General features: G+C 35.5%; 1 protein-coding gene across 11 annotated transcripts in view; it reads right to left on the bottom strand.

The window, feature by feature from the left end:
- Positions 1-13,285, bottom strand: part of DGKH (diacylglycerol kinase eta) — a 245,556-nt gene that overhangs the window by 117,951 nt on the left and 114,320 nt on the right. For all 11 annotated transcript variants that reach the window (XM_072617128.1, XM_072617135.1, XM_072617136.1 and 8 more), the window contains one exon: positions 7,304-7,384. In XM_072617128.1, the coding sequence (XP_072473229.1) occupies positions 7,304-7,384 (81 nt within the window). The remainder of the gene's footprint in view (positions 1-7,303; positions 7,385-13,285) is intronic.

Below are 13,285 nucleotides of genomic sequence, written 5' to 3'. Positions count from 1 at the left end.
TTTATCAAACAATCAAAATGAGGGGAAAATAAGAAGAAACTGTTACCATGAAGAATTCTAATACCAACCATCCCATGATTTGTAAGTGTACAGAATTCCTTTCCAGTAAAAAAATACAATGTGTCAGTTCCACTGAAATTAGCTATGAATTTCCAATTCCCATTTTCTTAGATATTTCTTATGTCTCTTATACAACACAGCACAAAATTCCTGCAAAAATAATGGATAGGCAAGAGAGGAAGCTAGGGCTTATGGCCAAATTTAGTCTTCAAAATAAAGTAACAGTCAAACTTACTATCAATAAAGTCAAATATTAAAAGAATATATTATTCAGAATAGGTATAATTTTCATTAAAACCCTTTGTATCAGCTTGAAAATGAAGAAAAGAATTAGAGTGGGTTAAAAATCTAAATGTTTCACAAATATGGCTCCAGGCTTCAGCAGCACTAATTGTCTCTGTGGCTTCCATTCCATTTCTTGATGTATCAAAAAAATCTGATATTTTAGTTGCTTTGCTCAGGGTATTTTTAAATGTAACCTGAACAAGGAAATGCTGAAGGAATTTAAAGCTGCACAGACTAATGAAAAGGGGAATTACTTGAAAGAACTAGATGACTCAGGAACCAAATAAATGAGGGAGTTTTAGTGACACACTGTTAGAATAATGTCTTTACAGAGTCTGAGTGGGATTGATTTTCATTTCAAGCTTATTTATGTTTATTACTACTTTCTAAAAGAATAATTAAGAGATTGGAAGACATCATTAAAAACATGTTAAGGGATATCACCTTACAACGAATTCCGAAAAACAAATGATGTATGCTCATGAGTACCAGAACTCTAACTCTCTTCACATAGCACTGAAAAATCTTAGTATCAATTAGGGAAATGGCAGCAGGAAATTGAAAAGCATCAGTACATTGAATAGAAACCCATTTCTAAGACCTTACAGAGAAAGAGAGCTCAGTACAGGGGCTGGCTGCAATGCCACATTACCAGCTGTCTGCAGGACTTCTACATTTGCGTGTCCTACAGACATCTCACATGTCCAAGTGAGATCCCTTTAAACTCACTCCTCCTCCAAATTTCCCTTATTTAAGTTATTTATATAAGTTACATAAGTTTAGGTAAGTTCCCTTATATAAGTTATTTAAATAAGTTCACCACACAAGTTTGCAACGACTGAGTCAACCTTGCCTCTTCAGTCTCCCTCATCCCCTAAAACCAAATGTTGTTGCTTTTTTACCTCCACACCACCTCTTGCATTGATCCCTCCCTCTATGCATGCCATCTCCATTCTACTTCTGGCCCTCAATATCACTCATCTGGAATATTAGAAAAGCTTTGCAATTGGTTTCTCTGCTTCATTTCTCACCCATTAGTCCACCCAGATGGCAAATTAATATTACTTGATGCTTTGTAGCTCAAGAAACTTCCATGGCTCTCATGTTTCCAGGATAAAATACAGACTTGTGAGGGTAACACTGAAAGTCCTTTACAGGTTACCATCACAGGCTCCAGCTTTGCCTTTCCAGACATAATTCCTATCACTTCATTTCACATGTTTGGTTTTGTTTGGAGTTGGTAATCCTCCTCTTGCCACTTTGCCAAATACCTGGCATGCCCTCCTCCCTGCCCACTCCTCACACCCTCATTCCTCAGCCCTACCCTCCACTTCTTTAAGCTCTTAGCTTACTTCCTGTAAGACCCACTCAGGTAGGATCTCCTAAGGGGAGTCTTTTCTGATCTAGTTGTTGTGTTGTCTTTCTACTCAAATTATCTCACATCATCCTCTCTGGGTACAAGTTCTATCACCCACATCTCCCACACCCAGAAAACATAAGACTGGGGGACAAGCTGGGAGAGTTTTTTCCCTTTTATCTTTGTATTGCCAACATCTAGCAAGGTAAATGTGAACTAAAATGACTCTTTGTTCCAAACATCATTTAGTACTAAAAATAGGGGTTATCACATGATGTCTGTTCATTTCATAGGAGCCACTAAGCCAGAGCGGGATTTCATACTCAGCTGCAGACCAATCATTAAGAGTGTTAGCAGGGTGTTTATATTAAATCAAATAAACTAAATTTGTATTTATTTAACACAGTGACTTTATTTACATAAAACATTCTTTAGACACACAAAAGATACTTCAAACACTGTCACTGCCATTAATTTTTAAAATGATCAGTTTTAAAAACTAAGCAAAATCTTCATTAAAATTCAAGAAAAATAATTATTTCCACTGAAAAGTTTTGAAAAATTAGTATTTACCTTATAATTGTTCTTTGATCATCCAAATAGTGCTCTTCTTTATGCACAGAATTTATGCAACAAAATATGATTGCCATTTACATTTTTATAAGAATCATCTTCCCAACTAAAACTGTTGTCACTTCATAAACAGTACATTATAATAAAAATCAATCATCACTACACCTCTTTGAAGTAAAAATCCTGAAGGGCTTTTTCATAATAGATCTAACTCATACTTGTACACACTAAATAGAAAATTCTACACAACTAAAGTATCACAGAGTTTGCGACCATTGGTAAGGGGGTGGTATATAGTGAAGATAAACTACACAGGAATTAATGAAATTAATTTCTTTGAAATTTTACTACCCTGTGGAGTTGGATTTTTTTTTAATTGGGGGATGAAGGTAATAGGAAAGCAATCAGATTAAAAAATGCAGGGGACTACATGAAGAGGAAATTGTCAAAGGTAATAAAACCTCTGCACTAGCAATCAGGAGATCAGGGTTCTAGCCTCTATTCTATTACTTACTAATGTGACTTTGGGAAAGCCATTTAACCTCTGAGGGCTACAAGTCCCCTAGTTTGTAAGATGGAAATAGTCACTTAAGTCCCACCTATGTCACAGAAATATTTGAGGCTTAAATGAGAAAGAACACAAAAATGTTATGGGGGACAAAAAGCACAAAGCAACTAACAAAGGTAAGAATTGCTTCCTGCGTTTCTTTGTATCCCCAGCACTCATCACAGTGCCTAGCACAAAGTAGGAACTTGATAAATGCTAGTTGACTGACTGAATCTTACTTGACTATTAGAATAAAGATGGGTAGCTGAAAAGGTTTTGGAAAAATAACATTCTTCAGGTCCAAAGTCATTATTAGAACACAAATGTGCAGCTAACATTCTAAAATAAATCAATAGTACCAATGAACTGAAAGGCTTTTAAAACAACCTACACTAAGGTCAGCCTCTCAAGGGTCAGCTTTTTCCATTAACCTCAATCATAACACTGATACCTAAAGCCACATGAGATGCAAAGTTTCTTGGCTTTGAACATTAACAATGCTTTTGCCTGGTGTGAAAAGAAATACATAATGCTGTATAGTCAGACCTTAGCGGATTGTTTCTTTTAAAAGCATGTCTACTTCTCATTTGGCATTAGCTTGCCCATTAACTTTAACACCTGCGCTGAAACCAAAGTGATGACAATGAATTAAAAGGAAAAATCTTTCAGGCCACCAAGTTTCTTTGTATTCTCAAAATGACAACTCCTGTGTACCGAGTACTCTTGCTATGCCGACTATGATTGCAATGGAAACACATAATAGAAAATAGAGAAGGAGATAAACACCAATGGGAAAATAAATTCAAAAAGAGACTGAAAATTCATGGGAAAGAGTAAGATAATGTGAAAATTTTCCACGTGAATTTTAACAAAAACTAAACATGCTGCTTAATGAAAGCCAGGTAGTACAACAGGCACAAAATCACTAAAATATTTATTGAGTGACAACTGTATACAAAGAAGGCTTTGAACTATGTACCAGCAATACAAAATTGAATCCCTGCCCTGATAAATCACAAAATCGTGTTTTAAATGGTAAAAAGACCAAGTGCATCAACCGACACAAAAAAATTTACAATACTTTTATTTTGAAGTAAAAATTTTTATCCTATCTCTACTTTTTTATATTATAGATTTTTAAAAATGCATTGTGTCAACTGATAGAGACTTGTCTTTCTAGGAATTCTCAAAACACTAGTTCTTCTACAGTTAATGTTGATCATACAGCAGGCACTTAATAAATGTTGATTGATGGACTGATTGAGCACCAGATAAATAGTAGAAAGGATAAGAAGTAGAAAAATTCAAAGGAAGGAGGGATCCAAGAAATGAGCAAAGGATGTGAAAAATACTCAAAGGAAGAAGTGCAGTAATAAGAATAACCATATGAAAAAATACTCCAAATCACTAATAAGAAGAAGAATTCACACTGAAAAAGCCCCAGGGTTTGACTTTACACCCTGCAAAGTGGCGAAGACGAGGAAAGAGGGTAATCGTCAATGTAGTATGTGGGGAGAGACAAGAACACCACTGCATTATTGTTGGGGCTGTGCATTAGTTGTGTGTGCATGTGTGTGTGTCTGTGTGTGTGTATTGTGCATGTGTGTATGTGTGTGGTCTTCAAGCATTTTAGAAATCAATTTGGAAATAAAGTGGGTAAAATGTTCATACCCTCTGACCTACAGGTTCCCCTACTAGGCATGCACTCCAAGGACGTCATTGATAAAAAAGAAAGGCTCCGTATACACCAAAACGTCTAGAGCAGCACTTTTTGTGGTGGTAAAAAAGTGGAATAAAGTAGATGCCCATGGACCGAGGAATGACAAAACAAAGTATGGCACATGAATATCATGGAATAGTACTGGGTTGTAAGAAACGAGGAGCAATGCAGAGATGCATGGAGAGATTTAAAGGAAGTGATCAAAGTACATTAAGTAAAGCCAGGAAGATAATATATTAATGATGCCAACTATAACATTAATTTACTAATTAAAGAATGAGTTTTCTTTCATGAAACATTAGTTCACTTCTATCTGCTCTCTGCTTGATTTTATCATTATGTATCTTTGGCTTCTTGGATTCTGTTAGACCATTGATGCTCTTTGACTTCTCAAAGATTTTCAATGTGCAAATTTTTTAAAAAAAATTAAAACAAATACAAAGAAAATTCCTCACCCTAATACCCATGCTCTCATTTAGTCATACTAACAAGAAAACACAGATTTCATGTCTTAGTCTTTCAGTGATAGTGGAAGTATCTAACATTCTTCAATTTGGCAGATTTGCATGCTGAATAATCTTCAGAGTCTTCCTTTTCTTGAATATCCAATTATTTTCTTTAATGTATAAGCTCATGTTTGGAGAATTTATGATTTCCAAGTACCAACCATTCTTCTTTGAAATGTCATAACTCATTTTTCCTTTTCAATATTATAAAGGCAGAATAATCTTGTGATAATCACAACATAAATTGATTTTCCTTGAAATATGAAAGGTTTTTTTTAATTTTGTGGACTACAAAATTTATATATTAATATATAGTTCCAAAATTTGATCAGGATATGTATTGGTAAGTTAGATGTGGGTTTTCTTTTATTGTTCTGGGGATTTTCTTAGTTTTTACTTTGCCACTAGTTTTCAACATATTTTGGCACAATTTATTATACAATTTCTTGAAGTACAATATTCGCATTTTATTTTTTAATGATTTTTGAAAAATCCATAATTCTTAAATTTCTTCTTTATAGTCTATCTTCAATTTGATTATTCTTGGTTTGTAACAGTCTTGTACATTCTATTTTTTTCAAATTTATTTTATTCATTTTTCTTCTATCTGTATTTCTGCATTACACTTGTTATTCTACTTTTGAGAATTTACTGTAATGGAGCATATCTTCAAATTTCCTTCTAAATTCTGTAATCTCTGATTAGATTTATTGAATTGTTCCTTAGAAGCTCTAGCTTGGTTTCTCATTTAACTAGTACTATCATTTATTCACAGAATCATATATCACAGGACCCCTAGAGTCCATCAGATCTAATGATCTTATTTTATATAGAGAGAAATTGAGACATAGAGATTAAACAAGTTCACAGAGGTAACAAGCAATGAAACTGAGATCTAACCCATGTCCTCTGATTCCACGTTCAGCAACCTTTCCATTGTATCACACTGACTCCCATTTGATGAGAAGTATTTGTTCACAGCTATTTGAGATAGCTCATTTCCTCAACTGTTTCATTTATTTCTCTTCCTCAGCCAGTGTACAGTGGTCACTATCAATCACTCTGATGACTTTTCTGTAATATACTTATAACATATGTGTGTCTTACCCCTGCTCCTTTCCCTCCTATAGGCCCTCTTTTGGTGTGCCTTTTCCTAAGATGTTACTGTCCATTCTTTGTGCTTTCTTGGACCAGTGGGGTTGACTGAGATCTATAGTTCTAAAGGGATGAAAAGGACCAACGACCTTTGCAAAGGTGAAATACAGAAAAATGACCAAAACAACTAGAGAAGCAAGAAGCAAAACTGAAAAAGCTGTTGGCTTTTTAAAAATCAGAACAATATTTTTAAAAAAACCAGCAATATGTGAGCTAGCAATCAAAAAATAAGAAAATCAAATTACAAAAATAAAAATTAACAGCTTCACAAAAGTCATAAAAAAGAGAATTATCAGAAACGACTGCAGAAATTATATGATAATGATATTGAGAATTCAAGTAGTTGGGCCTTTTGTCCACCTTTCTCAGTCATTCTTCTGAATTCAATCCTCCTGACTAAAAGGGGAAGTGAAATAAATAATAGATTGAGAGGGTACCAGGATGAGAGGAAAGTTGTTGGTTTTTTTTTAAGCATAGGTGAAACATGATTGTCTTTGGAGGCAGGACTGGGGGACTTCAGAAGAAAAGGAAGATACTGACAATAAGAGATTAGGTATACTTTGCTGTGTAACACTATACAAATCACCTAAGTTCTATCCCTTCATTTCCATGCACACTACCCAGAAAATTAAGTTTTTTTCAGAGCATGCAAGCAAAAACTTATAATAATCATGTCCATTCTTTCAGTTTCCTAAATATAAACTTAACATTCTTCTCACGCCTAAAACTTTCATCCTCACAAAAATACTGTCCAATTAAGAATTAAGACAAATGGGAAATTCATAGAATATGCATCTGCAAGATCAGTGGAATAACATATTGAATTTAAAGGTAATAACACATAAAAGCAACAAAATCAAAAGAGGTCTCACAGTTTCATAACTGAAATCCACTTAACTCAGTTTATATATTAAAAAAGGACATGAAAGGAACAGTGTCAGGGTACCTAATTTAATGATGCTAGAGTGCTAGAGTTTATTCAGTTTACAAGTTCCTCCCTAAACACAAGTGATGAACAGTTTTAATAAGTACACTCTTGATAGCATCAGTAAAAAGTCTTTGGATTGCTTTAGGCTAGACTTATCAGAATGGCCACATACCGTGAAACTGTTGTTGACATTTTTTGTGCTTGACTCAGCTACACTGGCATCCGAGAGGTCAACTTCATCAAATATTAGAGACTGCGAATGAAAAAGAACACAAACACATTATAGCCAAATCTATAAAGAGATATCATGAGCTACCTTTGTGTTACAGCATCATTCTTATCACTGCCACTTAAGGAACGAGGAAAAAGATGTAGGAAAAGTTGCTCTGCAGACACGACTCAGTAATTTCCCTTTTGAAAGAGGAAAATCATCAGCGAGTGATCAACAAAGTGTGATCATCATCCACAAACTTATAATGCTTAAAAAAAAACAAACCCTCAACTCCAAGCACTATTTTGGAATGCAAATGACTTTTGCTATTTCGATGTTTTAGTAGAATTTTAATAGAGTTCATTTATATGTGTATATTCCCCAACAGTATAAACACGTCTTCCTATAAAAAAAATTTTTTTAAAAGAGGAAAATTAAATTACAAAAATAAAAATAACACCTTTACAACAGAGACAAAATAAGGAGAATTGTCAAAAACTATTATAAATAATTATATGACAGCGAAACAGAGAATTAACTAGTTAGGCCTATTGGGCCTGTGCAATAAGCCTTGTCCATACTCTCCTGTATATCCTCCACCTGGCTATGGGAAAATCACAGGTTCTGAGCTTGAAGAAATCCACTATTCTGTCAAGCAATCCTAATAGCAGAGAAAACTAAATTGTGTATACTTACAGTTCTCTTTTCAATACTAGTGTTTTATTGCTATTGCCATATGGAACACCACTCTCTGAAGAACTAAGATGACTACGAGAAAGAGAACAAGAGAGAGCTATGTGGTAGGCGTGAGCTTCAACAACACATAAGCAAAAAGAAATTACAGGAAAAACAGAGGGGTTATAGCAGGGATGGGAATGGGATAAGGGGTGTCATCAAGGAATTATGAAACAGGAAGAAAAGATGGGCTGTTCTTCCGACAAGAGTGAAGGCTGAGAAAGAGACTGCCAGAACTCCCCAGTAGTACCATTTACATGTGACGAGGAAGCGAGAAAGGTCTCCAGTAAACTGAGCCACCATCTTTGGGGAATAAATGCACAAGAAATGCACAGGAGGGCAAGTATGCATGTAGTTGCAATCTGCATCATTGGAGGGAAACCTCAAATCAACAAGATCAGAGATCTTTTGGAGTATATACTTAAGTACTGACTTGGACAAAATGTTTCAGCGGTTAAAAACAGAAATGAAATGTTCAATGCTAAAAATGAAACAGGAAAATCCAACAAGTAATAGGTAACATTAATATAGCACTTTAAGGTTTGCAAATCACTTTATAGATATTATCTCATTTAATCTTCACAATAACTGTGTGAGATGGATGCTAGTATTATTATCCCTGTTTTAAGGATGAAGAAACTGAGGCTGAAAGAAACTAGGTAAGTTGTCTGGGAACCACAAAGCTAGCAAATCCAAATTCCTGTCTTCCTGACTCCAAGTCCAATGCTTTACTCAACCTTGCCTATCTTCCTCTCATCCATTCCCACTCTCTGTATGGTTTAATTCTTACAGAATCACAGGATTTTTGAGTTAAAGGGTCATCTAGTTCAACCACTTAGCTAATAAATTAATAGCATCTATACCATCCCTAAAATGTAATCATCCAACATCTACATGAATAAGAAATTACCTTATGAGCCAGTTCAATCAAATTATAAAATATTCCCTTATTTGGACTGAAATCTTCCTCCTGACAATGTCCATTTAATGGCATAAGTTCTTTTCACTAGGGAGTTGTTACGCAGAGTAACTATTATCCTTGTTTCATATGATAGCTTTTCACATACTTGAAGATAGTGTGTCTTCCCCAGTCTTCTCTTATCACAAGATCAAAGCTTAAGAGTTGGGAGTACTTCCAGATAAAGTTACTATGGCCAACCCCCTCATTTTACAATGAGGAAACCAAGATGGAGAGAGATGGGATGATTTGTCTAACATCACCCAGGTAGTAAGTAGAAGAACCTGAATTTGAAGCCAAGGCTGCTGATTCCAAACCCAGGGTCCTTTCTATTGACTACAGTTACATAATTTTATTTATCTGGGGCTCAATCTTTCAACCCTGAGACTGAGTCCAACTGAAACAAATTCAACAGATCTCTTTATGGCATAGTTGGTTGCTCTGTAACCATTCCAGATCACTTTCCTAGGATCTCCTCCAGCTAGTTAGTCAATGTCCCTCTTAAAATATGGCAGTTGCAATGAAACACAATACTCCAGGCAAGAGACAACCATTCTCAAGTACAACAGAAATTTCACCTCATTTGATACAAGCATATCTTTCCATTAACACTTCCAAATACCATGTTTATGTTTTTGTTTACAATTTCTAATTATGCCTCAATTTGCAAAATGAGATGCTACATTCTCTGGACATCTAGATGGAGAAGAGAAAACTCTCCTTCCAACAATCCCTTCCCATTGGAAAACACAAAATTTTCCTTCAAGGGAACTTGCGGTCCGATGCTTCAATGAAAACAAATTTAACTTACAATAATAAAGTTTTCAACAGCAATTAATCACATGGCTATCTATTTGTCATTTAACCTCTTATTCCCTGAGACAAATAAAGTCTCACATTTTTTTCCCAAACAGAAGTGTAACAGCAAGCAAAGTAGGATGTTTTGTTGCTGTTCTGAATTGAGTTCTAGTCAATCAAATGCCTTTGATTGAATCAATCAAGAATCTTTGATTGGAAAGAGTATATATATTGTATTGCTTGGAGAGAGAGTAGAGCAGTCAAAAGTAAAGCTGAGAGAGAGAAGCAAGCGTGAGTGGGCTACGGGAACTTGCTTGTGGGAAAGCCTAACAGAAAAAAAATGTTTGTGGTGTCAGTAGTCCCGTCTGTTGATCTGTGTTGATTTCTCAGACGGAAGTCCTATCTGTTGATCTTTATGAGTGAATTGAGAGGATGGCATTGGTAATGTGTATAAATATCATTATAGTCCTGTTAAGCTTTATTTTCCTAGAAATAGAAGCTGTGGGCAGGAGCCCCTAGAGCCTGCTGTCAGGCAGAAGCAAGAAGAGTTTGGAGTGGAACAGTCCCAATGAGTGGAGACAAGGAACAGGAGCTGAGAGCTGCCTGCATGTGAACCCAGGCAAGAGCTGGGAGCAGTCGCCCTGGAAGAGGAGCCATGGGGTTTGGAAGTCAGCCTTGAGACAAGGGGAGAGCAGACTTTACTTGGACTTTGTGCATTGATTAAGAAGATTGTCCTTACAGTAACCTAGAGGTGGATGATGTGGTATTCTCTGCTACCCCTTAAGGGTGTGTCATGCTCAGGAAGACCCTAGCCTGGGACCCACCGACTTCAGGGATACAATAATACATGCTATGTGCCATATGACATACTGAGTGTTATGAGATACATACATGTATTAAATGATATGTTCTGCTTAAGGATATTGCTCTGAATGTTATGCTTTACTTTGTTGAACGATGTTTAGTTTACTGCTGAACAGAGTTCATCATACTATGAAATTAGACCCTAAAAATCATTCATAGCAGCAGTCGTCAGGTGTTGTGCCACGACTGGCATTACAAGAAGTAACTTTTAATCATTACCAGAGTTTGAGATACCAAATATAAATGTTAAATAGAAAGGTGTCCCTTCCTTTACTGAGTCATGCTTCAAAAAATTATTGTGATATGAAGATAATCCTTTGTTCTCAAAAGCTATGCCAGTGTAACATGAGTGTGGACAAGTTGTACCAAGAAGGGAAAGCTTTAGGCATGGTCCCAGAAAGAGATTAAATCTGTTTTCACATAGCCTGTCTAATCATGCACAGAGAAACTTTGAAGTTTTTCAACTTAGTGATGAATTATTTGACCACGGCAAGCAATGAAACAAAGAAAAATATAAAACTGCCCTCATTCTTATACAGCCCACTTATCTTCCTGTGAGGATAATGGCAGAGCAGCAGAAATGACAACATAGGTTGTTAAGAATAGCACAACACAGTTTTCAAACCTATAAACATTAACTTAGTTGTTGGTACTTTAAATGTGAGATCCCTGCACAGTGATCAAGAAAAAGACAAATTAAAAGAAAAACTGAGTCATGTCAATACTGACATTTTTTAAGAAAAATAAAATTCAAGACAAGAAGAAGTTGTAATTAAATGGAAGGATGATTCATGTTTTACTCTTAGAAAGGCAAATAACGAAGTTAGCAGAATTGGTTTTATCATGTGTTCAAAGGCAACAAGAAATATTTTGTATTTATTTTATTTATCATATTTTTAACTTTTTGGTCATCTTGTACTGCAGTGTTGAAGATAAATATTTACCCAAAAAAGGCAAAAGCAAAAACAAAATTTCTCTGAAAATAATTGCAGCTTACTTGCTCCCACCTGTTGCAGAGATTGAAGAAGTAAAGAAATAAAGAAATTCTATGAAGGATTCAACCTATTGAATTAAATCAAAATAGACTTTAATGCTTAGTTACTTTCATGGAAAGGTGGGCAATGAGGAAAGTAAAATTGTTATTAGAAAATATAGTTTAGATATAATAAATCAGTATACTTACGGAATGTACACTGTTCAGAAATCTTGTGTCTACATACATGATTTCTTTCTTTGAGAAGAGAATTGGGAAGCACAGGGTAAGGCAAGAATCAGAAATATCAACAAATTAAACTAATTACAGTTTTATAGAGATGAAATGGCTGGTTACCAAAAGACTCGTCATTTCAGAACCAGCAGGCTTTGGAGAGTCAGACTGCCAACGTGGCAGAGAGAAAAATTCAATGCAACACAAAATTAGATAATCATTTTTAAAAAAGCATGGTGCACAACTAGCCACCTCCAACCTATTAAAGAAGTTGCTGAAAAATGAGAGATTGTTTTACAAAAAAAAAGATATTGACATACACTAACACAATTTCCTAAAGAAGTTTAAATGATGTATAGCAATTGTAAGAAAAAGCCCTACACACTGCCTCAGGCAGAAAACACTGGATGTTCTTGGTGAGCAGAGGGATGGCTCCCAGAACTGCCCTACTTTAGAATGAAAACCCCTTGTAAAACATTACAGGAGAGAGGATTATGGAAGATGATGAGCAGCAATGCCTCATAAAACAAGCAGGTATGGTAGACGGGAAAGTTGACTGAAAGTCTGGCAGGACCTCCAACTAAGACAGATCATCCTGAGGTTATTGAAAGATGGAACAATTTATTTCACAACATGATTAATATGGAAACATGTTTTATATGATTGCACATATATATCAAATTTCTTACCTTCTTAGAGAAGGAGGAGGTGAAAGAGGGAGGGAGAAAATTTGGAAATCAAAATCTCATAAAAAATGAATGTTAAAAAGTGTCATATTTAATTGGAAAAAATAAAATACTATTAAAGAAAAAAATGAGAAGAAAGAGGACAATGAACAGATAAGAAAAGTTGGATATCTGTCAAGATTCCCATACGTCAAGCACCTCTGATTTTGTGAGGAAAAGCACTTCCCTCACCAACAAAGATCATAACCCCTTCATATCTTAGAGTTTTGTGGAGTAATGCAAGGCTCTTAGGATTTAAATGTTTTGCCCAAGAAAACAGAGCCAGCAAGTGTATAGGTGGAGCTGGAAATTAGGTCTGCCTGACCCCAAGCCCAGTAATAAGATTTCTACAATGTATTCTTCTTCCTCAATGAAAAGCTGAGTCATTGGAGCTTGGACTTGTATGTCAAAGTTCCTAATATGCCATATGAAGAAAGAGAAACAACACTAAAGAAAATGACAAGATGGAAAGTTACAATAGACCAAGTGTATATAGAGAAGATCCATGCTACAGGCTGTGGAATTTTAAGGCCACTGAGGAATAGATTCTGAAGATATCTGGAGGAGAGGAGGATAGCAAAGAAAGGCTTGGGGGAAGGGGGGAACCCAAGCTTTATGACTCCAGAAAAAGAGGCAACCAAGAAAAATTTAATAAC

The sequence above is a fragment of the Notamacropus eugenii genome, chromosome 6 (assembly GCF_028372415.1).
Source record: "Notamacropus eugenii isolate mMacEug1 chromosome 6, mMacEug1.pri_v2, whole genome shotgun sequence".
NCBI classification, from domain to species: Eukaryota; Metazoa; Chordata; class Mammalia; order Diprotodontia; family Macropodidae; genus Notamacropus; species Notamacropus eugenii.
This window is presented reverse-complemented; position numbering and strand designations above follow the sequence as displayed.